The 27325-nt window shown below is 42.6% G+C and overlaps 2 protein-coding genes across 4 annotated transcripts in view; one reads left to right on the top strand and one right to left on the bottom strand.

The window, feature by feature from the left end:
- The window catches only part of LOC110497955 (formin), a 61611-nt gene extending 47084 nt beyond the window's left edge, over positions 1-14527 (top strand). For 2 of the 3 annotated variants that reach the window (XR_005037748.1, XM_036954900.1), the window contains exons 14-17: positions 6715-6766; positions 10205-10354; positions 11881-11962; positions 12109-14527. Coding sequence is in view for 2 of the 3 variants with exons in the window: in XM_036954900.1 (XP_036810795.1) it covers positions 6715-6766; positions 10205-10354; positions 11881-11962; positions 12109-12153 (329 nt within the window). In the remaining variant the exon portion in view is untranslated. Of the gene's footprint in view, positions 1-4171; positions 4749-6714; positions 6767-10204; positions 10355-11880; positions 11963-12108 lie in introns of those variants that run through there. The other variant, XM_036954901.1, reaches the window with a different exon arrangement.
- Positions 14528-15943: 1416 nt separating this feature from the next.
- On the bottom strand, positions 15944-18051 carry grem1b (gremlin 1b). Its single transcript, XM_021574441.2, has 2 exons — positions 17829-18051; positions 15944-17273 (listed from the first exon to the last, which is right to left on the bottom strand). Exon 2 carries the CDS (start codon positions 17270-17272, stop codon positions 16721-16723), a length of 552 nt encoding a protein of 183 aa, XP_021430116.1. The 5' UTR covers position 17273; positions 17829-18051; the 3' UTR covers positions 15944-16720.
- Positions 18052-27325: the final 9274 nt, after the last annotated feature.

Consider the following 27325-nt stretch of genomic DNA (forward strand, 5'->3'; position numbering starts at 1 on the left):
CCACTGCCAGGGGCATACTCCAACAGTCAGACATCATTTACAAACGAAGCATGTGTGTTTAGTGCGTCCACCAGATCAGAGGCAGTAGGAATGACCAGCGATGTTCTCTTGATAAGTGCGTGAATTGGACCATATTTCTGTCCTGTTAAATATTCAAAATGTAACGAGCACTTTCGGGTGTCAGGGAAAATGTATGGAGTAAAAAGTATTTAGGAATGTAGTGAATTAGAAGTAAGTTGTCAAAAATATACACTGAACAAAAATATGAACTAAACATGTAAAGTCTTGGTCCCATGTTTCATGAGCTGACATAAAAGATCCCAAAAATATTCCATACGAACAAAAAGCTAATTACTCTCAGATTTTGTTTACAAATTTGTTTACATCCCTGTTAGTGAGCATTTCTACTTTGCCAAGACAATCCATCCACCTGACAGGTGTGGCATATCAACAAGGTGATTAAGCAGCATGATCATTACACAGGTGCACCTTGTTCTGGGGACAATAAAAGGCCCCTCTAAAATGTGCAGTTTGATCACTCAACACAATGCCACGAATGTCTCAAGTTTTGAGAGAGTTCCCAATTGGCATGCTGACTGCAGAAATATCCACCAGAGCTGTTGCCAGAGAATTTAATGTTAATTTCTTTACCATAAATCGCCTCCAACGTCAGTTTTTGTATGTCGGTTATTGTATGGGCAGATGTAACGGCATAACTTTAGACCGTCCCCTCGCCCATACCCGGGCACGAACCAAGCACACATCAACAACAGTCACCCTCAAAGTATCGTTACCCATCGCTCCACAAAGCCGCGGCCCTTGCAGAGAAAGGGGAACTACTACTTCAAGGTCTCAGAGCGAGTGACGTCACCGATTGAAACGCTATTTAGCGCGCACCACCGCTAACTAAGCTATCCGTTTCACATTCGTTACACAGACATAAGCTACTGACAACAAAAACAATTGCATTTTATCAATGCCAATTTGAATGCACAGAGATACCATGACGAGATTCTGAGGACCATTTCCGTGTCATTCATTCGCCACCATCACCTCATGTTCCAGCATGATAATGCACGGACCCATGTCGCAACGATCTGGAATTCCTGAAAGTTGAAAATGATCTTCCATGGCCTGCATACTCACCAGACACCAGACATGTCACCCATTGAGTTTGCGATGCTCTGGATCGACGTGTACGACAGCGTGTTCCAGTTCCTGCCAATATCCAGCAACTTCACACAGCCATTGAAGAGAAGAGGGACAACATTCCACAGGCCACGATCAACAGCCTCATCAACTCTATGTGAAGGAGATGCAGTGCAGCATGAGAAAAATGGTGGTCACAACAAATACTGACTGGTTTTCTGATCCAGGCCCCTACCTTTTATAAAGTTATCTGTGACCAACAGATGCATATTTGTATTCCCTGTCATGTGAAATCCATAAATTAGGGTCTAAAGAATTTATTTCAATTGACTAATTTTCTTTAAACTGTACCTCAGTAAAATCTTTGAAATTGTTGCATGTTGCATTTATATTTTTGTTCAGTATAAATAGTAAAGTACAGATACCCCCCAAAACTACAAAGTATTTTTACTTAAGTACGTTACGCCACTGGTCGTGAACAGGGCCCGACAACGCCTCTTCCCCCTCAAGAGGCTGAAAAGGTTTGGCATGGGCCCTCAGATCCTCAAAAAGTTCCACAGTTGCACAGTTGGGAGCATCTTGACTGGCTGCATCACGCTTGGTATGGCAACTGCTTGTCATCTGACCGCAAGGCACTCAAATTTTAGTATTCTAGAATGATCTAGAATGTTTATTGCTTTTAACATTCCAGTGTGTCAAATCTCTATCTGTATTCTTGGTCAATATCATATACTGTCCTGCAAAGAGTAGGGTCAGTCCTTCACTAAAGATCCCATTGTACACTGGTTTCCACCAGGCCAAGTTCCCAGCCTTTCCCCACCAGACTATCATGGCCATAAACATCTAGTTCATATTTGCACAACCCTGACGTCTTCACTGTGTTGGCAATCAATTGTCTTGGGCAGAGGCTTTGAAAACCTGTATATTTGTTTGTGCCATGGTAATAAGAGGCTGGAGGCTCCCTCTTGATAGGACAACAATATGAACACCAGCACAGCTTAACAAAGTTCAAAGATTGAGGCTGGCAAGGAACAAGGTATATTTATCGTTTCCGAGAACGAGAGATTTATCGACACAGACACACACACTAATGTTCACACATACACCTTTTGATGTTTGATTGAGTATGTATGGAAATGAGATACAGTTGAAGTGGAAAGTTTACATACCCTTAGGTTGGAGTCATTAAACGATTTTGTCAACCACTCCACACATTTTTTGTTAACAAACTATAGTTTTGGCAACTCGGTTAGGACATCTACTTTGTGCATGACACACGTCATTTTTCCAACAATTGTTTACAGACAGATTATTTAGTTTATAATTCACTGTGTCACAAGTCCAGTGGGTCAGAAGTTTATGTACACTAAGTTGACTGTGTCTTTAAACAGTTTGGAAAGTTCCAGAAAATGATGTCATGGCTTTAGAAGGTTCTAATAGGCTAATTGACATCATTTGAGTCAATTGGAGGTGTACTTGTGGATATATTTCAAGGCCTACCTTCAAACTCAGTGCCTCTTTGCTTGACATCATGGGAAAATCAAAAGAAATCAGCCAAGACCTCAGAAAAACAATTGTAGACCTCCACAAGTCTGGTTCATCCTTGAGAGCAATTTTCAAACGCCTGAAGGTACCACGTTCATCTGTACAAACAATAGTACGCAAGTATAAACACCATGGGACCACACAGCCGTCATACCGCTCAGGAAGGAGACGCGTTCTGTCTCCTAGAGATGAACATACTTTGGTGCGAAAAGTGCAAATCAATCCCAGAACAACAGCAAAGGACCTTGTAAAGATGCTGGAGGAAACAGATACAAAAGTTTCTATATCCACAGTAAAATGATTCCTATATAACCTGAAAGGCCGCACCGCAGGGAAGAAGCCACTGCTCCAAAACCGCCATAAAAAAGACAGACTACAGTTTGCAACTGCACACAGGGACAAAGATCATACTTTTTGGAGAAATGTCCTCTGGTCTGATGAAACAAAAATAGAACTGTTTGGCCATAATGACCATCGTTATGTTTGGAGGAAAAAGGGGGAGGCTTGCAAGCCGAAGAACACCATCCCAACCGTGAAGCACGGGGGTGGCAGCATCATGTTGTGGGGGTGCTTTGCTGCAGGAGGGACTAGTGCACTTCACAAAATAGATGGCATTATGAGGCAGGAAAATTATGTGGATATATTAAAGCAACATCTCAAGACATCAGTCAGGAAGTTAAAGCTTGGTTGCAAATTTTTTTTCCAAATGGACAATGACCCCAAGCATACTTACAAAGTTGTGGCAAAATGGCTTAAGGACAGCAAAGTCAAGGTATTGGAGTGGCCATCACAAAGCCCTGACCTCAATCCCATAGAACATTTGTGGGCAGAACAGAAAAAGTGTTTGCAAGCAAGGATGCCTACAAACCTGACTCAGTTACACCAGCTCTGTCAGGAGGAATGGGCCAAAATTCACCCAACTTACTGTGGGAAGTTTGTGGAAGTCTACCCAAAACATTTGACCCAAGTTAAATTGTGAAAACTGAGTTTAAATGTATTTGGCTAAGGTGTATGTAAACTTCCGACTTCAGCTATACATACATTAAAAAAAATGTATAGCAGTGGAGCTGTAGTCACCGATGCAGTAAAGATTGTGTAATTTTCTTTCACAGAAAGCTTCCAGGTCCTTAACACAGCTTATACTGGATATGTAGTTCCCTAGCCCTTCGTTATCTGAATGCTTGGTAAACCAGTGGTTTGGAAAAGCGTGTCAGAGTTTTAAAGGCCTAATTTATTGTCCCTCTCAACATGCGTGTCTCATAACTTTCTAGTTAGCCACTACTGGTTTCATGTTTACACAGGTAGCGGAGAAAGAGAAACTTCACACATCCTCTTTCTCACTCACTCACTCACTCTCGCTCTCTCTCTCGCTCTCTCTCGCTCTCTCTCTCCCTGTCTCTCGCTCTCTTTCTTTCTCTCTCTCTTTCTCTCGCTATCTCTCTCTCTCTCTCTCTCTCCGTGGACCACTCTCTCTCAGAGCGCCGGCCAGCCTGGTGCCACCTCCACACAGAACCATACCAGAGAGGACCCCAGGCGCCAGCTCGACCCCCCCGCTGTGACTAACGCCATTGGTCATGACTCTCCCCCCTCCTCCCCCACCCCAGCCATGGCCACCCCTTCCTTTCATTAGGTTTATCTCAGACAATCAGCCTGCTAATGTAAAAAAAAAAAAATGGGGTGGTAGCAGCTTAAGCTCACCCTCTCCCAAAAGACCCGCAAACCTGCCTTTGAACAATTTTTGGGAGACCTCCCCCTCTTAAATCTTCAAGTGGGAAAGGTCCCCCATCATTGTAAAAAGGATGAATCTGGAAAAATGCAATAAATCTGAGATCACAGGCACTCTCTGGCCCTAGATAAATTCTTGCACCTCGCCCTAGCCGGCCGCACACATCTGCCTTGCATTTAGACACTTTTACATGGCAGGAGTACACAGGAGCCTCCAGTTCCCGAGCCTCATACACTCACTCCTCAGCCCAGCTCTGTGCTGCCTGTGCCCCTGCTCCGCGTATATATATATATACTGTACAGTATCAGTTAAAAGTCTGGACACCTACTCATTCAAGGGTTTTTCTTTATTTTTACTATTTTCTAGATTGTAGAATAATAGTGAAGACATAATTATGAAGTAACACATATGGAATCATGTAGTAACCAAAAAAGTGTTAAACAAATCGAAATATATTTCTATTTGAGATTCTTCAAATTAGCCACCCTTTTGCCTTGATGACAGCTTGGCGCACTCTTGGTATTCTCTCAACCAGCATAACCTGGAATGCTTTTCCAAAAGTCTTGAAGGAGTTCCCACATATGCTGAGCACTTGTTAACTGCTTTTCCTCTACTCTGCCATCCAACTTATCCCAAACCATCTCAATTGGGTTGAGGTCGGGTGATTTTTGAGGCCAGTTCATCTGATGCAGCACTCCATCAATATCCTTCTTGGTCAAATAGCCCTTACACAGCCTGGAGGTGTGTTGGGTCATTGTCCTGTTGAAAAACAAATGACAGTCCCACTAAGCACAAACCAGATGCAGAATGCTGTGGTAGCCATGCTGGTTAAGTGTGCCTTGAATTCTAAATAAATCACCGACAGTGTCACTAGCAAAGCACCATCACACCTCCTCCTCCATGCTTCATGGTGGGAACCACATGTGCGGAGATCATCCGTTTACCTACTCTGCTACTCACAAAGACATGGCAGTTGGAACCAAAAATCTCAAATTTGGACTCATCAGACCAAAGGACAGATTTCCACCGGTCTAATGTCTATTGCTCGTGTTTCTTGGCCAAAGCAAGTGTCTTCTTTTTATTGGTGTCCTTAAGTAGTGGTTTCTTTGCAACAATTCGACCATGAAGGCCTGATTCACGCAGTCTCCTCTGAACAGTTGATGTTGAGATGTGTCTATTACTTGAACTCTGTGAAGCATTTATTTGGGCTGCAATCTGAGGTGCAACTAACTCTAATGAACTTATCCTCTACAATAGAGGTAACTCTGGGTCTTCCTTTCCTGTGGCGGTCCTCATGAGAGTCAGTTTCATCATAGCGTTTGATCGTTTTTGCAACTGCACTTGAAGAAACTTTAAAAGTTAGAAAATTTTGGGAATTGACTGACCTTCGTGTCTTAAAGTAATGATGGACTGTTGTTTCTCTTTGCTTATATGTTCTTGACATAATATGAACTTGGTATTTTACCAAATAGGGCTATCTTCTGTATACCACCCCTAACTTGTCACAGCACAACTGATTGGCTCAAACGCATTAATAAGGAAAGAAATTCCACAAATTGACTTTTTACAAGGCACACCTGCTAATTGAAATGCATTCCAGCTGACTACCTCCTGCAGTGGTTTGAGAGAATGCCAAGAGTGTGTAAAGCTGTCATCAAGGCAAAGGGTGGCTACTTTGAAGAATCTAAAATATATTTTAATTTGTTTAACACTTTTGGTTACTACATGATTCCATATGTGTTATTTCATAGTTCTGATGTCTTCACTATTATTATACAATGTAGAAAAAAAGTAAAAATAAAGAAAAACCCTTGAATGAGTAGGTGTGTCCAAACTTTTGACTGGTACTGTACATATATATATATATATACTGCGTGCATTTTATGTATGGGTGGTCCTGGGAATCAAACCCACTAACTATCCTGCCGTTGCAAGCGCCATGCTCTACCAACTGACACAAATATCTTACCTCTTACAATCAATCTCAGTGAAATGCACAGACACCTCTATCACATGCTCTTTCACCCTAGACATGTCAACCTGGTGACCCTCCACCCTGACACTCATTCCTCCCCCTGGGAGAGGAAAGGTCTGTTCCCACAGTGTCCCCACCTGGGCTCCACCCAGTGTGACCCTGTATCAGTGGAACTGTATGGAGTCTCATTGTTGTACCTCAGTTTCCCTCCCATTGGAAATATCTATCCCCACTACTGTATGTACTTTGACCTCAATGCCTCAACGAATACTGCCTCACATAGGTTTGTTTACTCCATGTTGTTTTTTGTCTTTTCCAGCTCAAAAGGACCACACTGCTGAGGATGACAGGCTCAATGCAGCACAGAAAAGGTATGAATCGTCTCTATCCATTCTAATATGATAACACAACACGATTTACCTAGAGGTCTTAGACCAAACAACATGTCATCTGTGTAACAGAGGAGTTCTTTATTTTCTGACCTGGCTGGTTGCATACCTCTGGAATACTCTAATGTTGGCTTTTATAAGACCTTTCGACATTCAGAAGGGAACCCAGCCAAGTATAATGGATGGTGGATTTCATGAGGGCATGATGGTTATTTAACATGTTTCACATAGCTAACATGGCTTACATCAGATAAAAGTAATGCAGGTAATTTGTAAAGCTGTCTGTAGTAATCAGATACGGATTGTGATAAGACAGAGGCTTCAGTACTGGGGCCTTGCGGTATCCAGGCTCTTCAGTCTTGTAGCAGAAAACCCAGGTCATAACCTGGCCCACTGTAGACTGGCCCCGAGACAGGAATGGCTGCCTATGTAGACACACCAAACTCACATACACCTCCCTATACACACACTGCTCCCGCACCGATACTTTTACATACACACACTGTGCTCACTCCACTCCAGTTGTTGTCAAGCCTTATCTTCCGTGTGTGGTATTGCAAACTTCAAGAGTCACTGTAAGAAGCGGCCCATCTGATTTATGGAGATATGGTCAACTGGCAGACGTTTAACGAGTGTCAGAGCGAAACCATATCTGGAAAATGTCATATCGGAAAAACACACTAGAAAGAGCAAACAAAAAAATATTTTTACTTGTTTAGATAGAGACCAGAATTGTTTGCTTTAAATCATAACTCTCCCAATTCCAACATAAATCATGAAAAGCACATAAAGGAGAAAGTTTCCAAACGTCCCTGTTTCATGTTTCCATTTCAAGCCAAGAGAAGCACTCAGCTTGGGTATGCATGGGTCTCTCCATCTCTCTCTCTGTCTCCTTCACTCCTCTCACTCGCTCTGTCCCCTCTCCCTCTCTCTTTCCACTATCCCTCTCTCTCTCCCTTTCCCTCTCCCTCTCCTGGTGGTATTGTGATATCTCTGTCTGCGGCTGTGTGACTGACACCAATGTAATGAAGATGTTGAACTTGGGGATATTGATCAAAAGGGTCCCGCGGCTAACAGCCCCCAGCCTTTAATGAAGTTTTCCTTTAATTTCACCTAAACGAGGCCGGGGGCTGCCTGGCGCTGGGGGGGGGGGGCTCTCAGGTTCCCAGGGACGCACCTCATAAAAGTGACACGCTGGTGATGAATATGGGCAGTGGGCCGTGGTGTGTGTGTGCTGTGGTGTGTGTGCTATAGTGTGTGTGTGCTGTGTGTTCTTTGGGCCCTGGGTGGGCCCCGACCCTCACATTAGGGCCCCGTGTTAATAAGGCTCATAGACATCACCACAGCTAGCTACTGAAACGCTGGGCCAACCCTGGGCCAACCCTGGGCCAACCCTGGGCCAACCCTGGGCCAACCCTGGGCCAACCCTGGGCCAACACTGGGCCAACACTGGGCCAACACTGGGCCAACCCGTCAAGGAATGGGATTGCGGTTGTTTGTTATGGTCCATGTGGCCTCAAGACAACAACCATCATAGGACTAAATAGGTTGTAGTGAATTTGGATACTTGGTTGGTAAAAATACTTTATGGGAAGCTGATATGATACACAGTTTATGACATCAGTTTTGGGGTTTGTTATAGTTTTCCTGGGCATCCTATGCAGTGAGTAATGAGGTCCTCTCCAGAACACGCAATACTAATTTGTTATTTTTATTTCTCAGTTTCCCTGAGGTTTCCTGGTACGTCCACAGTTAATGGACCATTACAGTTCCTCCTCCCTCATCATGCTCAATTTCATATGACACGACTGCAGCGTGTGTGCTGCTTACATACGTATGTGGTTACGGGGTGATTCGCTGGAGGGATATTTGAACTGTCCCAACTTCCGCTATCCAAAGTATATTGAAGATGTCTTATCTCTGTTAAAGAAACAACAGATGATCACAAAAGTGTGTTTACTGTTCTAATCTGTTTTTGTATGGAATGTTTTAGTGGTCCAAATATCCTCTTGATATACCCGGTTTCCCAGGCTTTTTTAACTGGCCTATTTTACAGCCGTCAGTGAGGAATGCTGGACATAGGTACAGTAATAAACCGTCTCATGGTAGTTGCGTCGTAGCCCTCCAGAAGTACGTGATATGTGTTTGTAGGACTTGGAGTGGGCGGGTGTGTCCTGTGCATGTGCATGTGCGTGTGTGTGTGTGTATCTTTGTGTTAATGTGTGTGTGTGTGTGTGTGAGAGAAAGAGGAAGAAAACGAAAGGGAAAGAGCTTAGCTCACCACACTACCGACTGTGTGTGATTTGTGTGAGCTCTGACACCTGACCCAGGGTCAGGGAAGGAGCCAATACAAAAGCGGCCTAGTTAATCACGCTGGACCGTGCTGGTCGGGTCTACAAAGGCTTCCAGAATTGATTCCCGGCTGTCCTCTCTCTGTTGTGTTCCTCCTGGGTTCTGCTGGCCTGGTCTGTTCTGGTTGTAGAGCGAGGCAAGGCGAGGATGATATACTGCACCATCGGAGGAGGAGCACATGACAGTTATCTGAGGAATTGGGAGCAGCCGTCTGCCGCGCACATTGCCCCGGCCCCCAACAATCCCCGCCCAACATGTCTTACATTAGCGTCGCAACAGCCACCTACCATCTGGAGGTCAAAACCTCTGTGTCAATCTGGGAACATCTCCTGAATCATGACTCCTCTATATCAAGCGTGTGACAGACAGGCCTAGAAAATGCCTTTAATGTTTGGGTTAGAGAAAACCCCGGAGCAGCAGGCTGCTTTTCAAGCCCTGTGAGCACTGCTGAGAGCCTTGTGAAGAATTTAGATTTGGTTACAATTGAATTAGTCTGAGGATCTGCCATACACAGGGTTGTGGATTCTCTTCTCATAAAGACTGAGAATCTTGAATCTCTTCAAGTAGTTCTCCCTTCTATTTGTGGATTTGAAGACCTAATCCACAACATATTTGCGTCAAGCATGTCTCAGAGTGCAGGATGATGAACGTTACAAACGTGTGTGTGTGTGTGTGTGTGTGTGTGTGTGTGTGTGTGTGTGTGTGTGTGTGTGTGTGTGTGTGTGTGTGTGTGTGTGTGTGTGTGTGTGTGTGTGTGTGTGTGTGTGTGTGTGTGTGTGTGTGCGTGCGTGCCAGCAACATGCTGTGTTTTGATGTAACATTTACACGTTCCTGTGATCATCTTGCATATTGTCTGCCAATAACTATTGTTCCTGGATCGAAACAACGTGTGTGTGTGTGTCAGCCAGATCTTGGCTAGATCCCCTGGCACTGTTCCCCTTCAGGCTGTAGTAGAGGTCAATGTGATAACGGGACCTCCGTTACCGTCGCTCCCCTGTGACCCAGCAGGATGTCCTCTCACTCTATCTCTCTTCCCTCTCTCTTCTTCCCTCTGTTTCTCCCACACAGCTTCCTGGACATGGTGGGCTACTTTGGGCTCAAGCCAAAGTCTGGGGAGAAGGAGGTGGCCCCTGGTTACGTCTTCATGCTCTGGTATGAGTTCTGCAGTGACTTCAAGAACACGTGGAAACGGGAGTGTAAGAACATCTCCAAGGAGAGGTGAGTGGAAGAATCCAGACCTGCATCAGAGATCATATTAAATCACACAGCTTGTGATGAAGGGGACAGTTCTACAGCTCCTTTCCAACTGTATCTATTTCTAGAAGCCTGAGTGTTCTTTTTTTGATGACATAAAAGGGGGATTTTGTGTGTGACTGGGTCAAAGTTCATTCTGCACACTTTAAATATGTTGAACAGGACCTTTAGTCACTCTTTTCTTACCCATCTTTATTAACACGTAGCAGATTGTTGATGTCCATCACATTTATGTGTGGTACAAAACACCCCAACAGGGCATTATAAATTCTGTAGAAAGTGTGTAGTGGAGATGCTTTTACCAGTTCTTATTAAAGCACAGGGGCATCAAAGAGAAGGTAGGCAGGCCGGGACCAGGGCCTGGTACAGAGTCAAAGCCTGGGGCTGGATTTACGGTGTTTCATCTGACCCGAGGCGTGGTGTCGGATGGGAGTCCAACTGCTGGACAGCAGCTCACCTGGAGTCCTCCTGGCTTTACTGGCAGGGGACAGAGGCTCGTTAAAGACTGTGTGTTCTGGGAGGACTGTTAAACATTGTCATGATCTGACCAGTCCACAGAGCTTCAGGCTTACTGCATATGGAGACATGCAGCACTGCACATGGAGACATGCACACATACAGTCACCATACATACAGTAAAGCAGGGCAGCTATCTTTGAACTGGTGAGTTATGGACAGAGGTAATGCTCTCCCAGCCATTCCATGGATCCATGTGCTCTCTTAATTGTTTACTAGGCAATCATGTCCCGTATTACACACAGCTGATTGTGCTTATGTACAATTAACTTTATTTGAAATACGGTTTGCACACCCATAAAACCCAAGTGTTTTTAAGTCTAGCTCATTATCTCATTGGCCCACTGTCATTCTCCCTGCTTTAAGTGGTGGGCTTCACTACCTGCTAACTCCAGAAGGCTCAACAGAACAGAGTGGGGCTGTGAGGGAGGATGAGGACTCTCTGTGCCATGCTTACATGCAGTGTTCGCGGTAAAATATAACATGTTGCGGCGGTGCTTCGCTGTGCCACATACAATAGTGCCCAGGGTGGATAGGGTAGCCTAGTGGTTAGAGTGTTGGACTAGTAACCGGAAGGTTGCAAGTTCAAACCCCCGAGCTGACAAGGTACAAATCTGTCATTATGCCCCTGGACAGGCAGTTAACCCACTGTTCCTAGGCCGTCATTGAAAATAAGAATTTGTTCTTAACTGACTTGCCTAGTTAAATAAAGGTAAAATGCTGCTATTACAGTACAAATAACTTCTGGAGGGACTGAGGCCGCTGTTAGCGAACTAACTCATGTACGCCATTGTTATTAACAGACATCAAGAGGTTTTCTGTCTTACACATGACATGACAGTGTTGTGCCACATGGTCAGATATGTGACACAATGTACAAATTTGAGGGAGCTGTTATGGTTTATGCACTATTATCAAAGGTTATTTGAACCTAGATAGGTTAATGTTAGGTTGATGTTTGCTCTTTCTTCCAGGCTGAAGGAAGCGCAGGAGAACATGAAAAAGATCACTGCTGAGAAGAGGGTGGAAACCAAGAAGATCAATGCCAACAGTCTGGTAAGAACTGGACTCCCTTCAACCTCCCTCAAATATTTTGATCAGTAACATGGTTGCTATTACCTTGGCTACTAACACAGTCGATCATGGTGGATCATATCAAATGTTTTAAATCTCAGCTATCCCTTTTTCTCCTCTGTCAATAGAAAGAGAGACTGCGTCAGAAGGAAGCCAGCGTGTCCTCCAGCTGAAGAGGATGACCAATGAAGGACAGAGTGGAGAGAGGAAGTGGAGAGAGATGGCAGATGGGGAAAGTCTGCTGGCTTCACAACTTCTCGCCTTCACCACCTGCCTCTTACCCAACAACATACCTCATATAGCCCTCCGTGCCCCCACGCTGTGGACCTCTCTACTACGGCCAATTCTACCATCCCTACTGACTGGACCATCTCCACCACTCTCCATGGGGCACCCCTCTTTCACCTCAACCTCGTTCCCAGATGAGAGGCACCTTGTGTGGCTTCCATCACTGTGTATCCCTAGGACTACCATCCAGACCACTTACACCATGGGAAATAGGAACCTGTCTGCCTGACACCCTGCTGTAGATATGCCGACTGCTAAGTCTAGGTAGGCCTCCTGACCCCTGACCACTAGGCTTCCTAGGCCTGCTGGAGCTGAGGACCTACATTCATTCCCCAGTCTGGGTTTCTTTAAGGACAGCATCACACATCTTGATGACATAATCCAATGCATTGTAGCTAGGTTATACAAACACAATAAATACATCCAAAATAAGGAGGAGGCCTCATTGTTGTTGGGCTATGTCCGCAGATATGGCTACCAGGTGATGTTCACTCAGAGAAACTATTACCATTGAATGAGTAAGACATTCAGGAGTTGTTATTCTAACAATGATTCAGAATATGAAAGCAATGTACAATGCTATCGTGTGGAGAATAGCTATTCATCTGCTGTGGCCCATTTTTGGAAGTGTGTCTTGTGAATGCCTTTCACATGGCGTTTGTTTTCATATGAGCAGAGACTGAAACGTTTGACCTGATGTTGTATTATGAAGAGAATCAGTGGTCTTTATTGGACTGCGAGTCCTGTTGAAGGCATAGCGGTGTGGGTCCTGGTCAGAAGGTAGAAACTGGATGTAACGGTGTTAACTTTCTCACTGCACCAGACTGACCCCTCCTGGGTGATAGCCAGAGAATGCCAGACCTTGGCAGCAATGCTTTGCTCTCATCCCCCGAGTCAGACATCACGCTCTGAGATGAACAAACAACCCTGCTATAAGCTACGCTGAGAAAAGCAACAGGTCTTCTGAGTATGGCTGCCCTGACACATTTTTTAAGTGTATATGATAGAATCGTTAGTTGTTCCCAATGAATGTCGTTCATGACATATGTATGTCACAATTCTAAGCACTTTCCTTCTTGCATCAGCTGTATTTAGTAGCTAAGCTACATCCCCTGTTCTTCTCAGAATGGTACTTAATCAAAATGTATTGCACTTTTTTTACACCTCAGTTTAAACTCCTATGCAATTCTATGGCTTGCGTGCTATGATAAGAACATTTATGAATTAATGTTGTAATGAAAATTGCATCATCCATTTCGAGTTTTTAGAGAAAACTATATTATATTTATTTAACAAAATATTTGTCATTTAACTCTGGAAGATTTAAACGTTGTTTTGGAAAACTCTAAATGTGAAAGATTTATTTTATGCCAAAACATTAACTGTAAAAAATACAGCCTCTTTGGGGCTGTATTTTTGTGTATTAATTGTTTCCTACCCTTAGCTTGAGGAGGATACATGAATGGCTCAGTAGTCAGGTGAAAGATGTGTTTAGTTTAATTTGGATGTGACATATTAAGTAGAGCCTTATTAATTTACCCCAAATGATCTTGTTTCATACCTGATCCAAACTGATAGGGAGAGTATAATTTGGCTAAATATATTGCCTTTTGATTTATTTAAATCAAGAACATATTTACTTTGTTTAAAAAATAGAAACGATTACTCATATCAATCCATGTGTATACTTCACCCCTGTTAGAACCCATTGAGTGTAAAAAATAACATCGTTGTTTCATAATCATTGAATGTGCCATTATTTTGCATGAAGAGTTTTCACAATCTTACAATTGCAAATTGTCTGTTTACTTTACACTTTTTTCAAAACCAAATTAGTAGGCTAGAAGTTAAATATTATGAAGGCCTATCTATAATGTAAATTGGTTCATTTAGTTACAGGCCGATATATGTTTCCACGTTTTTTTACATGTTTATCGTAAAATAAATCATTTGCGCTAGGTCAAAGAAATAGATGACAGACACGACACACATCACAACATTTCAGTCACCAAAGTCTTAACTGAAGTCTATAGATGAGGAACTTTGCAGCTATGGAAATTAACTTTTAAAGCATCCTTGTCAATTGTTTCTCTACTTTCAGCACTCCCTAGTAGGCTTAACATTCAGGCTCAGTAATGATGCAGTAACTAAATAAAGGTGAAAATATGTTCATTACAATGACTCAAGTAGCCAAATTGTTTCATTAATGTATATGATTAATTTATGCTCCATTATTTATTAAATTGCACCTGTTCCTCTCAAAATGCATATTTTCATTATGAATGAATAATTGAAACGTGTTAGAAAGCGCGATAATAATGGGAAGTAGACCTAAGTTAAATGGATAGAAATGGATAGAAACAATCAATTTCCCTGAAAACATGACTTGTGTGTTTGCCTACAATTGGCCGCAAACTTGATTATTCTGCACTACATTAAGTACAGTGAAGGCATGGCAAGGCTAAATCGAAGAAAAGCGAGGCAACTGATATGTTCTTAGCCTAAAACCTTGCATTTCCAAGCAGATGTATTTTTTACGCATGGGGTGGCAAATTACCATTTGCCAAATGCGCACGAGGCTTAAACAACTGGACAATAAAGATTTGATGAAGAAAACTCGGCTCGGTATTACATTTTTAGCGAAGGGCTATTGATTGATGTATTTCTTTTTAGAGAACCGTGTAGAGAACCATCTACAGTACACTGTCTGAACAAAAAATAGTAATGCAGCAATGGTTTTACAAATTCGTCATAGCCCGGTTTAGCGTCAGATTGTCCACAGAAAGACATGGGCCTGTGGCTGTGAGCCGAGGTAGAGGCAATTGTAAACTCTGATAACATCGTTTCAATGGGGTTATTGAGAAGGTTGTTGTGCCTGACATGTAATTGCGTTTCTTGTGGTCTTTCCTCATAAATTATATTCGTTTTACGACGAAATGTAAGCTGTCCACGGGTCTAAGGAACGTATAAAGGTCCCAGCAAGAGGTTGGCTCCAAGCAACAAGGAAATAACCCCATCGCTGGAGAGGATGCTTTTATTTGGTGTTTCGGGTTAACCTGATGCATAAAATGTTCTGTATGAAATCGGGAGTCTTTGCCGTTAATTTACTGCAACTTTCAGACAAAGAATGTGAACAAAAAACAAGCACGTTCAGTGAACACTGCATCAATGTCAATAACTGTTTATTTTGTTTTGTGGATCACTTGCTTTGATATAATTATCAAACCGGTTGCATGTACAATTGGTGTATGAATAACATTTTAAATCTAAAAGAAAGGCTTCCATCTATAGCATTATAAACAATTATGTACACGGAGTGTACAAAACTTTAAAAACACCTTCCTAATATTGAGTTGCACCCCATCCCCCTCAAATTCTTCCCACAGTTGTGTCAAGTTGGCTGGATGTCCTTTGGGTGGTGGACCATTCTTGATACACACGGGAAACTGTTGAGCGTGAAAACCCCAGCAGCTTTGCAGTTCTTGAAACAAACCGGTGCCCCTGTCACCTCCATACCCTGTTCAAAGGCACCCAAATAGTTTGTGAATGGCAAACAAACACAATTGTCTCAAGGCTTAAAAATCCTTCTTTAAACTGTCTCCTCCCCTTCATCTACACTGATTGAAGTGGATTTAACAAGTGACATCAATAAGGGATCATAGCTTCAGTATGTCATGGAAAGAGCAGGTGTTCATAATGCTTTATACATTCAGTGAACATCGACCATTTTTATTTAAATGTCAAACTAATACAAACATTTTGTTTGTTTCGATTTATAGCGTGGAACATAGGTATAGGCCTAGCATACTTTACAAAAGCTATCTTTTCTCCACTAGGCTATATTGAACATTGGAGTCACAAATCAGTGGAGCATTCTTGCCACATTAAATAGTCGTCACTTATCTTCAAATTCCACATAGTGGAAACTAGTCTTCAACCATTATTTAAATGCATTGTCCGTCATATTCCCTTCCATTGACATTTGTTGTGATTGCCTAAGGATGTTTCTGTCCAAAAGAGTGTAAACATCCTCTGTGAAACGGTTCTGCAGTCCTATTTGCGGAGGTTGGAAAAGCCGTGCGCTTGGTTACAAGTCAATCGGCAGCTTGTTGTGTTCATTCCATGTTATTATACCATGAAACGTTGCTTGCCACAGGCTGCTATTGGAATTTGATTAATACAACATTTAACACATAAAATATATGGTACAGCAGGCTTTGTTTGCAAAATAGTATGCCCACGTATAGGCCTATCTACACAAGCCTATATATAACATGGGATGCACATGTTTTTAATTTATTACTTTCCTTGCAGATTGAACATTTTCCCATATTTGGAAGAGGGAAATATGCTCCCAGTCAGTCATATGGGTTTTTTCGTTCATGTGAGCAATCCAATAGCGGTTTGATGAGCAGACTTATTGGCTGCATCCCGGTCAATCACACCACATGGCTAGTCCAATTCTATGGAGATGCAGCGGCACTGCTTTACGCGCTGGATGCGCTTCTTCTTGGTGGGTGGCTGCTGGTCCGGGCAGTTCAAAGTGTAGGTCATGGTTGTAAATCGTTTCGGCTTGCAGAATGAACAAGACTGGAAGGCTCCCTCTTCCCTGCGGACATGTCTGGGGATGTAAAAAGAATTACACTGTCCGTAGCAGAACCTGTTAATGATGGTGCGGCTGATGCAGCCCTCCTCGTGGATGGTCTGTTTGAGTGGCTGGGTCTTGCACCAGTCGCGTTTCAGATAGCGGCGCTCGGTGACATGCAACGCTTCTTGGCTGGACTCCAGCACCTCCTCAGCCGGTGCAGCAGAGCTCTTTCCCCGCCCTCGGGAACCAGAGCCCGCCTGCGGTGTCTGTGGTTGCTGCTCCGATTCGTTTGGGTTGTTTTTGTCAGGATGAGGGATGGCGCCTTGGGAGCCCCTGATCCGTTTGGAATCCACTGGAGATGACAGCAGCCCAAGGACGAAAACCATGCCACAGAGGATACGCGCCGATCTGGCCATCCTTGAACAGGAAAGATACGTGAAGGTTGAATCATCATCCATAGCCTAGCATTTTAATATTTGTTGTTAACAACAACCCAGATTTACGCTGCGTAATTAATGCATGGACTTTCTCGTCTGCCTCACGAAACATTACACATAACTTGCGATTTAAGAGGAATAGAAACATTAAACATTGCCTTTAATTAACATATTTATTTTCTTGTTTTTACATGCACAATATAGTCCACATTACCCAACTCAATCGTCAAACCAGAAAGAAGATAAGAGCTATCAGAATACAAATGTATATTTTATGGATTTTGCGGTATAGTTATAAGGCGAAAGCCATTGAGTAAAACCGAATAAAGAAAAACTATCTTTATGCATGAAAGTAATCATTTAATTTCACATGTATATTTACAATAGTCTACAACAATCATTGAGATATGTATTCTAACGACAGAATAGGCATACATACCACGTGTGACATGATAAGGAACCTAATTCGATAACATGCCCAAGTGTTACGCACATACTTTCTCAGATGTTACGCGTTGAACTTCACTTCACTCACCTGTCAAAAGCTCCAAGTAGCCGCAAATGAAATTATCTGTGGTGGGTGTTTTTATGAAATCTCCCGAGGCAATAGGCAGCTAATGGTGGAGACTGTGGTACTGCAGACGGGGCGCGCGTTGGTGGGAGTCTGGAGTCGTTAACGATTCCATAGAAAGCGGCTGGAGTTTCAATACAAAATGCTGCAGCGCCGGACTGTCTCCTTTTTAAATGTCTGCCAGCTGAGATGTGCACAACAGACCCCTCAACATTATTGGCTAAGCATGATGCAAGGAAAATCAAAACTATCCGCCCCCTCAACACTTCCCCGAATACACTTTAAGAAAACAGACAACCAAGGAATATCATGGGGGAGGGGGTGTAGGAGAACTTTGGCACGAAGTTCATGGAAACCATGCAGACTTCAGTGCTGAACTGGGCACACATTTGGGAATGTAATGCATGTCATAAATATAAAGTAAGTCTAGCCTATTTTACTCATCTGCATGTTATCTCTAATATCTCACATTTTCTATAGGCTATGTTTACAGATGGGGAGAGAAGAGAGGGGGCAGTTATGGTTTATTTTACATTCTGCTTTTTACATGATAGAAATTACATGATAATGATTATTACATATTAGTCAAAGCTCATCTTTAAGCTCAGGGCCCTGGGTCTGAACCCTGCCCTGTGCAACTGGGTCCTATTCCTGACTGGCCGACCCCAGGTGTTGAAGGTAGGCAACAACACCTCAGCCACGCTGATCCTCAATACAGGGGCTCCACAGTGGTTCATGCTCAGCCCCCTCCTGTACTCCCTGTTCACTCATGACTGCGTTGTCACGCAGGTCTCCAACTCAATCATCAAGTTTGCTGATGACACAACATGGGTAGGCTTGATTACTAACAAAGACGAGACAGCCTACAGGGAGGAGGTGAGAGCCCTGGCGGAATGGTGCCAGGAAAATAAACTCTCCCTCAACGTCAACAAAACGAAGGAGCTGATCGTGAACTACATGACAGGAAAGAGAACACGCCCCATCCACATTGACGGGGCTGTGAAGAGGGTCAAAAGCTTCAAGTTCCTCAGCATGCACATCATTGAGGACTTGAAAATGTCCCTCCAAACTGACACACTTGGCCCCTAAGACCCTCACAAACCTCTACAGATGCACCATCAAGAGCATTCTGTTGAGCTGCATCACCGCCTAGTATGGCAATTGCACTGTCCTACAGCCCAAACAACCTAACGTATCACCGGGGGCACACTGCCTGCCCTCCAGGACATCTACAGTGCCCAGTGTCACAGGAAGGCCAAGAAGACCAACAAAGGCCTCAGCCACCAGAGCCATGGCCAGTTCACCCCACTACCATCTAGAAGGCAGAGACAGTACAGGTGCATCAAAGCTTGGGCCAAGAGATAAACAGCTTCTATCTCCAGGCCATACATTCACCATTAGCCGGTCTCTGCCCAGTTTCCTGCCTTGAACCTTAGTCATTGTTACTAGCCGGCAACCACCCTGTACTTTTACCCTGAACCTTAGAGACTGCTGCCCCATTGAACACTGGTCATTTCAATAATGTTTACATGCTGTTTCCCACTTTATATGTATATAGTAAATTCTAGTCATGTCTCATCCTATATAACTACTGCTGTATACACCTTTTCTTTTTATATATTTGACTCAAATCAAGCTTTATTTATACATACTGTCCATACATACCTATATATATATATATATATATATATATTGTTTTTCTTTTTAAAAAAATGACATTTCTAAGTGACCCCAAACTTTTGAACGGTACATATATATATATATATATATATAGACTTGGTATATATATGTATATATATATATATATATATATATATATATATATATATATATATATATATATATATATAGACTTGGTATATATATGTATATATATATATATATATATATATATATATATATATATATATATATACATATATATACCAAGTCTATATATATATATATATATATATATATATATATATATATGTACCGTTCAAAAGTTTGGGGTCACTTAGAAATGTCCTTTTTTTTAAAAGAAAAACATTTTTTTTGTGCATTAAAATAACATTAAATTGGTCAGAAATACAGTGTAGACATTGTTAATGTTGTAAATGACTATTGCAGCTGGAAACGGCAGATTTGTTATGGAATATCTACATAGGCGTACAGAGGCCCATTATCAGCAACCATCACTCCTGTGTGCCAATGGCACTTTGTGTTAGCTAATCCAAGTTTATCATTTTAAAAGGCTAAATGATCATTAGAAAACCCTTTTGCAATTATGTTAGCACAGCTGAAAACTGTTGTTCAGATTAAAGAAGCAATAAAACTGGCCTTCTTTAGACTAGTTGAGTATCTGGAGCAACAACATTTGTGGGTTCGATTACAGGCTCAAAATGGCCTTCTAGGCAGAGTTCCTCTGTGTTCTGGCAGCTTCATTAAATAGTACCCGCAAAACACCAGTCTCAATGTCAACAGTGAAGAGGCGACTCCGGGATGCTGGCCTTGTAGGCAGAGTTCCTCTATCCAGTGTGTGTTCTTTTGCCCATCTTAATCTTTTCTTTTTATTGGCCATTCTGAGATATGGATTTTTCTTTGCAACTTTGCATAGAAGGCCAGCATCCTGGAGTCACCTCTTCACTGTTGATGTTGAGACTGGTGTTTTGTGGGTACTATTTAATGAAGCTGCCAGTTGAGGACTTGTGAGGCGTCGGATTCTCCAGCTAGACAATGTAAATGCTGATGCTCCAGATACTCAACTACATTGTAAAATAATAGTGAAGACATCAAAACTATGAAATCATTCTCTCAACCAGCTTCAACTGAAATGCTTTCCCAACAGTCTTGAAGGAGTTCCCACATATGCTGAGTACGTACTTGTTGGCTGCTTTTCCTTCATTGCGGTCCAACTCATTCCAAACCATCTCAATTGGGTTGAGGTGGGGTATTGTGGAGGCCAGGTCATCTAATGCAGCACTCTATCACTCTCCTTATTGGTCAAATAGCCCTTACACAAAGTGTTTTGAAGTGTGTTTTGGGTCATTTTTCTGTTGAAAAACAAATGAAAGTCCCACTAAGTGCAAACCAGATGGGTTGGTGTTTCACTGCAGAATGCTGTGGTAGCCATGCTGGTTAAGTATGCCTTGAATTATAAATCACAGACAGTGTCACCAGAAAAGCACCGCCACACCATCACACCTCCTCCTCCACATTTCATGGTGGGAACCACACATGCGTAGATCATCCGTTCACCTACTCTGAGACTCACAAAGACACGGCAGTTGGAACCAAAAATCTCAAATTTGGACTCATCAAGGACAGATTTCCACTGGTCTAATGTCCATTGTTTCTTGGCCCAAGCAAGTGTCTTCTTCTTATTGGTGTCCTTTGGTAGTGCTTTATTTGCAACAATTCAACCATGAAGGCCTGATTCACACAGTCTCCTCTGAACAGTTGATGTTGAGATGTGTCTATTACTTGAACTCTGTGAAGCATTTATTTGGCCTGCAATTTCTGAAGCTGGTAACTCTAATGAATTTATCCTCTGCAACATAGGTAACTCTGGGTCTTCCTTTCCTGTGGTGGTCCTCATGAGAGCAAGTTTCATCCTAGCGCTTGATGATTTTTGCAACGGCACTTGAAAAAACTTTCAAAGTTCTTGAAATGTTCCGGATTGACTGACATTCATGTCTTAACGTAATGATGGACTGTCGTTTCTCTTTGCTTATTTGAGCTGTTCTTGCAATAATATGGACTTGGTATTTTTGGTATACCAAATAGGGCTATATTCTGTTTACCACTCCTACCTTGTCATAACACAACTGATTGGCTCAAACGCATTAAGAAGGAAAGAAATTACACAAATTAACTTTTAACAAGGCACACCTGCTAATTGAAATGCATTCCAGGTGACCTCATGCAGCTGGTTGAGAGAATGCCAAGAGTGTGCAAAGTTGTCACCAAGGCGAAGGGTGACTACTGTCAAGAATCTAAAATAAATGTTGATTTGTTTTGTTGACTACATGATTCCATATGGGTTACTTCATAGTTTGATGTCTTTACTACTAGAAAAAAGTATAAATAAAGAAAAACTCTTGAATGAGTAGGTGTGTCCACACTTTTGACTGGTACTATATATATATATATATATATATATATATATATATATATATATAGTATATATATATATATATTGCCAAAACAGGAATGAATTCAGGAATGTTTGCAAATTTATTCAAATAAAAAACAGAAATACCTTATTTACATAAGTATTCAGACCCTTTGCTATTAGACTCGAAAATGAGCTCAGGTGCATCCTGTTTCCATTGATCATCCTTGAGATATTTCTACAACTTGATTGGAGTCTACCTGTGCTAAATTACATTGATTGGACATGATTTGGCAAGGTACACACGTCTATATAAGGTTCCACAGCTGACAGTGCATGTCAGAGCAAAAACCAAGCCATGAGGTTGAAGGAATTGTCCAAAGAGCTCAGAGACAGGATTATGTCGAGGCACAGCTCTGGGGAAGGGTACCAAAACATTTCTGCAACATTGAAGGTCCCCAAGTGGCCTCCATCATTCTTAAATGGAAGAAGCTTGGAACCACTAAGACTCTTCCTAGGGCTGGCTGCACGGCCAAACTGAGCAGCCGAGGGAGAAGGGCCTTGGTCAGGAAATTGACCAAGAACCTGATGGTCACTCTGACAGAGCTCCAGAGTTTCACTATGGAGATGGGAGAACCTCCACCATTCGGGCCTTTATGGCCAGACCGAAGCCACTCCTCAGTAAAAGGCACATGACAGCCCGCTTGGAGTTTGCCAAAAGGCACCTAAAGGATTCTCAGACCATGAGAAACAACATTCTCAGGTCTGATGAAACCAAGATTGAACACTTTGGCCTCAATGCCAAGTGTCACGTCTGGAGACACCTGAACACCTGGCACAATCCTTATGGTGGTGGCAGCATCATGCTCTAGGGTTGTTTTTCAGCAGCAGGGACTGGGAGACTTGTCAGAATCGTGGGAAAGATAAATAGAGCATAGTACAGACAGATCCTTGATGAAAACCTGCTCAAGAGCGCTCAGTACCTCAGACTGGGGCGAAGCTTCACCAGCAAGACAACGCAGGAGTGGCCTCGGGACAAGTCTCTGAATGTCCTTGAGTTACCCAGTCAGAGCCCGGACTTGAACGCAATCGAACATCTCTGGAGAAACCTGAACGTTGCTGTCCAGCGACGCTCCCCATCCAACCTGACAGAGCTTGAGAGGATCTGCAGAGAAGAATGTGAGAAACTCCCCAAATACAGGCGTGCCAAACTTGTAGCGTCATACCCAAGAAGACTTGAGGCTCTAATCGCTGCTCAAGGTGCTTCAACAAAGTACTTGAGTAAAGGGTCTGAATACTTACGTAAATGAAATATTTCTTAATTTTTTTCATTTTTAATACATTTGCAAACATTTCTAAAACCTGTTTTCGCTTTCTCATTATGGGGTATTGTGTGTAGATTAATTAGGGGGAAAAAACATTTATTCCATTCTAGACTAGAAACCTGCTCCTTTAACTCTCTGTTCCGAACGTGCTAGACGGCCAGTTCGTATAGCATTTAGCCGTACGCTTATCCTACTTCTCCTCTGTTCCTCTGGTGAGGTAGAGGTTAATCCAGGTCCTGCAGTGTCTAGCTCCACTCCTACTCCTCAGGTGCTCTCATTTGTTGACTTCTGGAACCGTAAAAGCCTTGGTTTCATGCATGTTAACATTAGAAGCCTACTCACTAAGTTTGTTTTACTGCCAACCATGGTGTCTTAGCCGTGTCTGAATCCTGGCTTAGGAAAACCACCAAAACCCCTGAAACCTCCATCCCTAACTATAACATTTCCCGCCAAGATAGAACTGCCAAAGGGGGCGGTGTTGCAATCTACTGCAAAGATAGCCTGCAAAGTTCTGTCTTTACTATCCAGGTCTGTACCCAAACAATTCAAGCTTCTACTTCGAAAAATTCACCTTTCCAGAAACAAGCACCCTTATAGATATCATCCTAACTCGCCCTTCAAATACACCTCTGCTGTTTTCAATCAAGATCTCAGCGAGCACTGCCTCATTGCCTGCATCCGTAATGGGTCTGTGACCAAACGATCACCCCTCATCACTGTCAAACGCTCCCTAAAACACTTCTGTGAGCAGGCCTTTCTAATCGACCTGGCCGGGGTATCCTGGAATGACATATCCTCATCCCGTCAGTAGAGGATGCCTGGTTATTCTTTAAAAGTGCCTTCCTCACCATCTTAAATAAGCATGCCCCATTCACAAAATGTAGAACCAGGAACAGATATATCCCTTGGTTCACTCCAGACCTGACTGCCTTTGACCAGCACAAAAACATCCTGTGGCATTCTGCAACAGCATCGACCAGCCCCCGTGATGTGCAACTTTTCAGGGAAGTTAGGAACAAATATACACAGGCAGTTAGGAAAGCTAAACCTAGCTTTTTTAAACACAAATTTGCATCCTGTAGTACAAACTCAAAAAAGTTGTGGGACACTGTAAAGTCCATGGAGAATAAGAGCACCTCCTCCCAGCTTCCCATTGCTCTGAGGCTAGGAAACACTGTTACCAGCGATAAATCCACTATAATTGAGAATTTCAATAAGCATTTCTCGACGGCTGACCATGCTTTCCACCTGGCTACCCCTACCCTGGTCAACTGCACGGCACCCTCCACAGCAACCCACCAAAGCCCCTATTACTAGCCTGTTCAACTTCTCTTTCGTAACGTCTGAGATTGCCAAAGATTGGAAAGCTGCCGCAGTCATCCCCCTCTTCAAAGGGGGTGTCACTCTAGAGTCAAACTGCTACAGACCTATATCTATCCTACCCTGTCTTTCTAAGGTCCTCGAAAGCCAAGTTAACAAACAGATTACCGACCATTTCGAATCCCACCGTACATTCTCCACTACGCAATCTGGTTTCAGAGCTGGTCATGGGTGCACCTCAGCCATGCTCAAGGTCCTAAACGACATCATAACCGCCATCGATAAGAGACATTACTGTGCAGCTGTATTTATCAACCTGGCCAAGGCTTTCGACTCTGTCAATCACCACATTCTTATTGGCAGACTCGACAGCCTTGGTTTCTCAAATGATTGCCTCGCTTGGTTTACCAACTACTTCTCTGATAGAGTTCAGTGTGTCAGTGTTGTCCGGACCTCTGGCAGTCTCTATGGGGGTGCCACAGGGTTCAATTCTAGGGCCCACTCTCTTCTCTGTATATATCAATGATGCAGTTCTTGCTGCTGGTAATTCTCTGATCCACCTCTACGCAGACGACACCATTCTGTATACTTCTGGCCCCTCTTTTGACACTGTGTTAACTAACCTCCAGACGAGCTTCAATGCCATACAACTCTCCTTCCGTGGCCACCAACTGCTCTTAAAAGCAAGTAAAACGAAATGCATGCTATTCAATCGATCACTGCCCGCACCTAACCGCCCGTCCAGCATCACAACTACAAATACCTAGGTGTCTGGTTAGACTGTAAACTCTCCTTCCAGACTCACATTAAGCATCTTCAATCCAAAATTAAATCTAGAATCGAATCTTCCTACATTGCAACAAAGCATCCTTCACTCATGCTGCCAAACATACCCTCGTAAAACTGACCATCCTACCGATCCTCGACTTCAGCGATGTCATTTATAAAATAGCCTCCAACACTCTACTCAACAAATTGGGTGCAGTCTATCACAGTGCCATCAGTTTGGTCACCAAAGCCCCATACACTACCCACCACTGCGACCTGTACGCTCTCGTTGGTTGGCCCTCACTTCATACTCACCATAGCAGCACCCACTCGTAGCACACGCTCCAGCAGGTATATCTCACTGGTCACCCCCAAAGCCAATTCCTCCTTTGGTCGCCTTTCCATCCAGTTCTCTGCTGCCAATGACTGGAACAAACTGCAAAAATCACTGAAGTTGAAGACTCATATCTCCACCACTAGCTTTAAGCACCAGCTGTCAGAGCAGCTCACAGATCACTGCACCTGTACATAACCCATCAGTAAACAGCCCATCTATCTACCTCATCCCCATACTGTATTTATTTATTTTGCTCCTTTGCACCCCAGTATCTTTACTTGCACATGCATCATCTGCACATCTACCATTCCAGTGTTTAATTGCTATATTGTAATTACTTCGCCATTATGGCCTATTTATTGCCTTAACTCCCTTACCTTACCTCATTTGCACTCACTGTATATAGACTTTTTGGTTTCTTTTTTTCTATTGTATTATTGACTGTATGTTTTGTTTATTCCATGTGTAACTCTGTGTTGTTGTGTGTGTCAAATTTCTATGCTTTATCTTGGCCAGGTCGCAGTTGCAAATGAGAACTTGTTCTCAACTAGCCTACCTGGTTAAATAAAGGTGAAATAAAAATTAAAATAAATTAAAATAAGACTAAGGTTGCCAAATGTGGAAAAAGTCAACGGGTCTGAATATTTTGTTAATGCACTATTCCGTACTTTTTGATTATGTGTTTATTGTTTTGTATTTATTGGCATTACTGCACTGTTGGAGCTGGAAACACAAGCATTTCGGTGCATCTGTATGAGACCAATACACTTTGATTTGATTCATCCCTTTTGGGGATGCCAATTGATACAGTGACATGTGATAGGACTGTAGGCTATAAGAAAGTTTACCACAAATAGGCTAACAATGCATGTGGCCCAACTGGATTGCACGCTACCATTTATTGATTCAATTTATAATGACAGAGCTAGTTTTGGCAATATATTCATGAGAAGTAAATGGTAGACTCGGAATAAATTGATCACATTTCATAGCATAGGCATAGTTCCACAAGACTAAATTGCAGTTAAATTCATTTTTCAATAGAATAAACGTATTTACTGAATTATTCAAACTTTCCCCTATCCAATCATGATATTAGCATTTTAGGCTAGGTAGTATGGGGTGTGTTAATGCGAAATGTATCCTGAAATTATAATTTCCGTGAGCTGTTCCCGATTTGGAGAAATACAAAATAAAATAATATTTGTATTTATTTGGATGCATTACTTTGCCAAAGACCCAAATTGTTACTTACGATTGCGAAACGAATAAGCCACAAAACATTAGGTTAAATTAATCACAAAATGTTCTGACCGAAGTGTTTGTCACCTGTCTCGCCAAATTGAGAAATGTTTGATTTCAATTAGACGTATGTTTAGCCTTATAGAAAACAGACAAAAGTTGTGAAAATCTTTCATAGATTTTTTTAGCTCTTGCTTAGTGCGTTGGAAACTGTCATGAGTGCTGTAAAGAAATGCTGAGAAATTAGTTTGAATATCTATTAGAGAAAAGCCCGACACACCCCACGGCAAAAATTGATTGTTTCGAAATGAAAACATAAGCCCCACAAGACAAGTCTCATTTTATTCCTGACATTTCCGCCTATAGACTCCTTTGT

The sequence above is a fragment of the Oncorhynchus mykiss genome, chromosome 19 (genome assembly GCF_013265735.2).
Source record: "Oncorhynchus mykiss isolate Arlee chromosome 19, USDA_OmykA_1.1, whole genome shotgun sequence".
Classification (NCBI taxonomy): domain Eukaryota; kingdom Metazoa; phylum Chordata; class Actinopteri; order Salmoniformes; family Salmonidae; genus Oncorhynchus; species Oncorhynchus mykiss.

Excerpts from the sequence above, each read along its gene's own strand:
- grem1b (XM_021574441.2), bottom strand. The coding sequence starts at position 17,272 with ATGGCCAGATCGGCGCGTATCCTCTGTGGCATGGTTTTCGTCCTTGGG.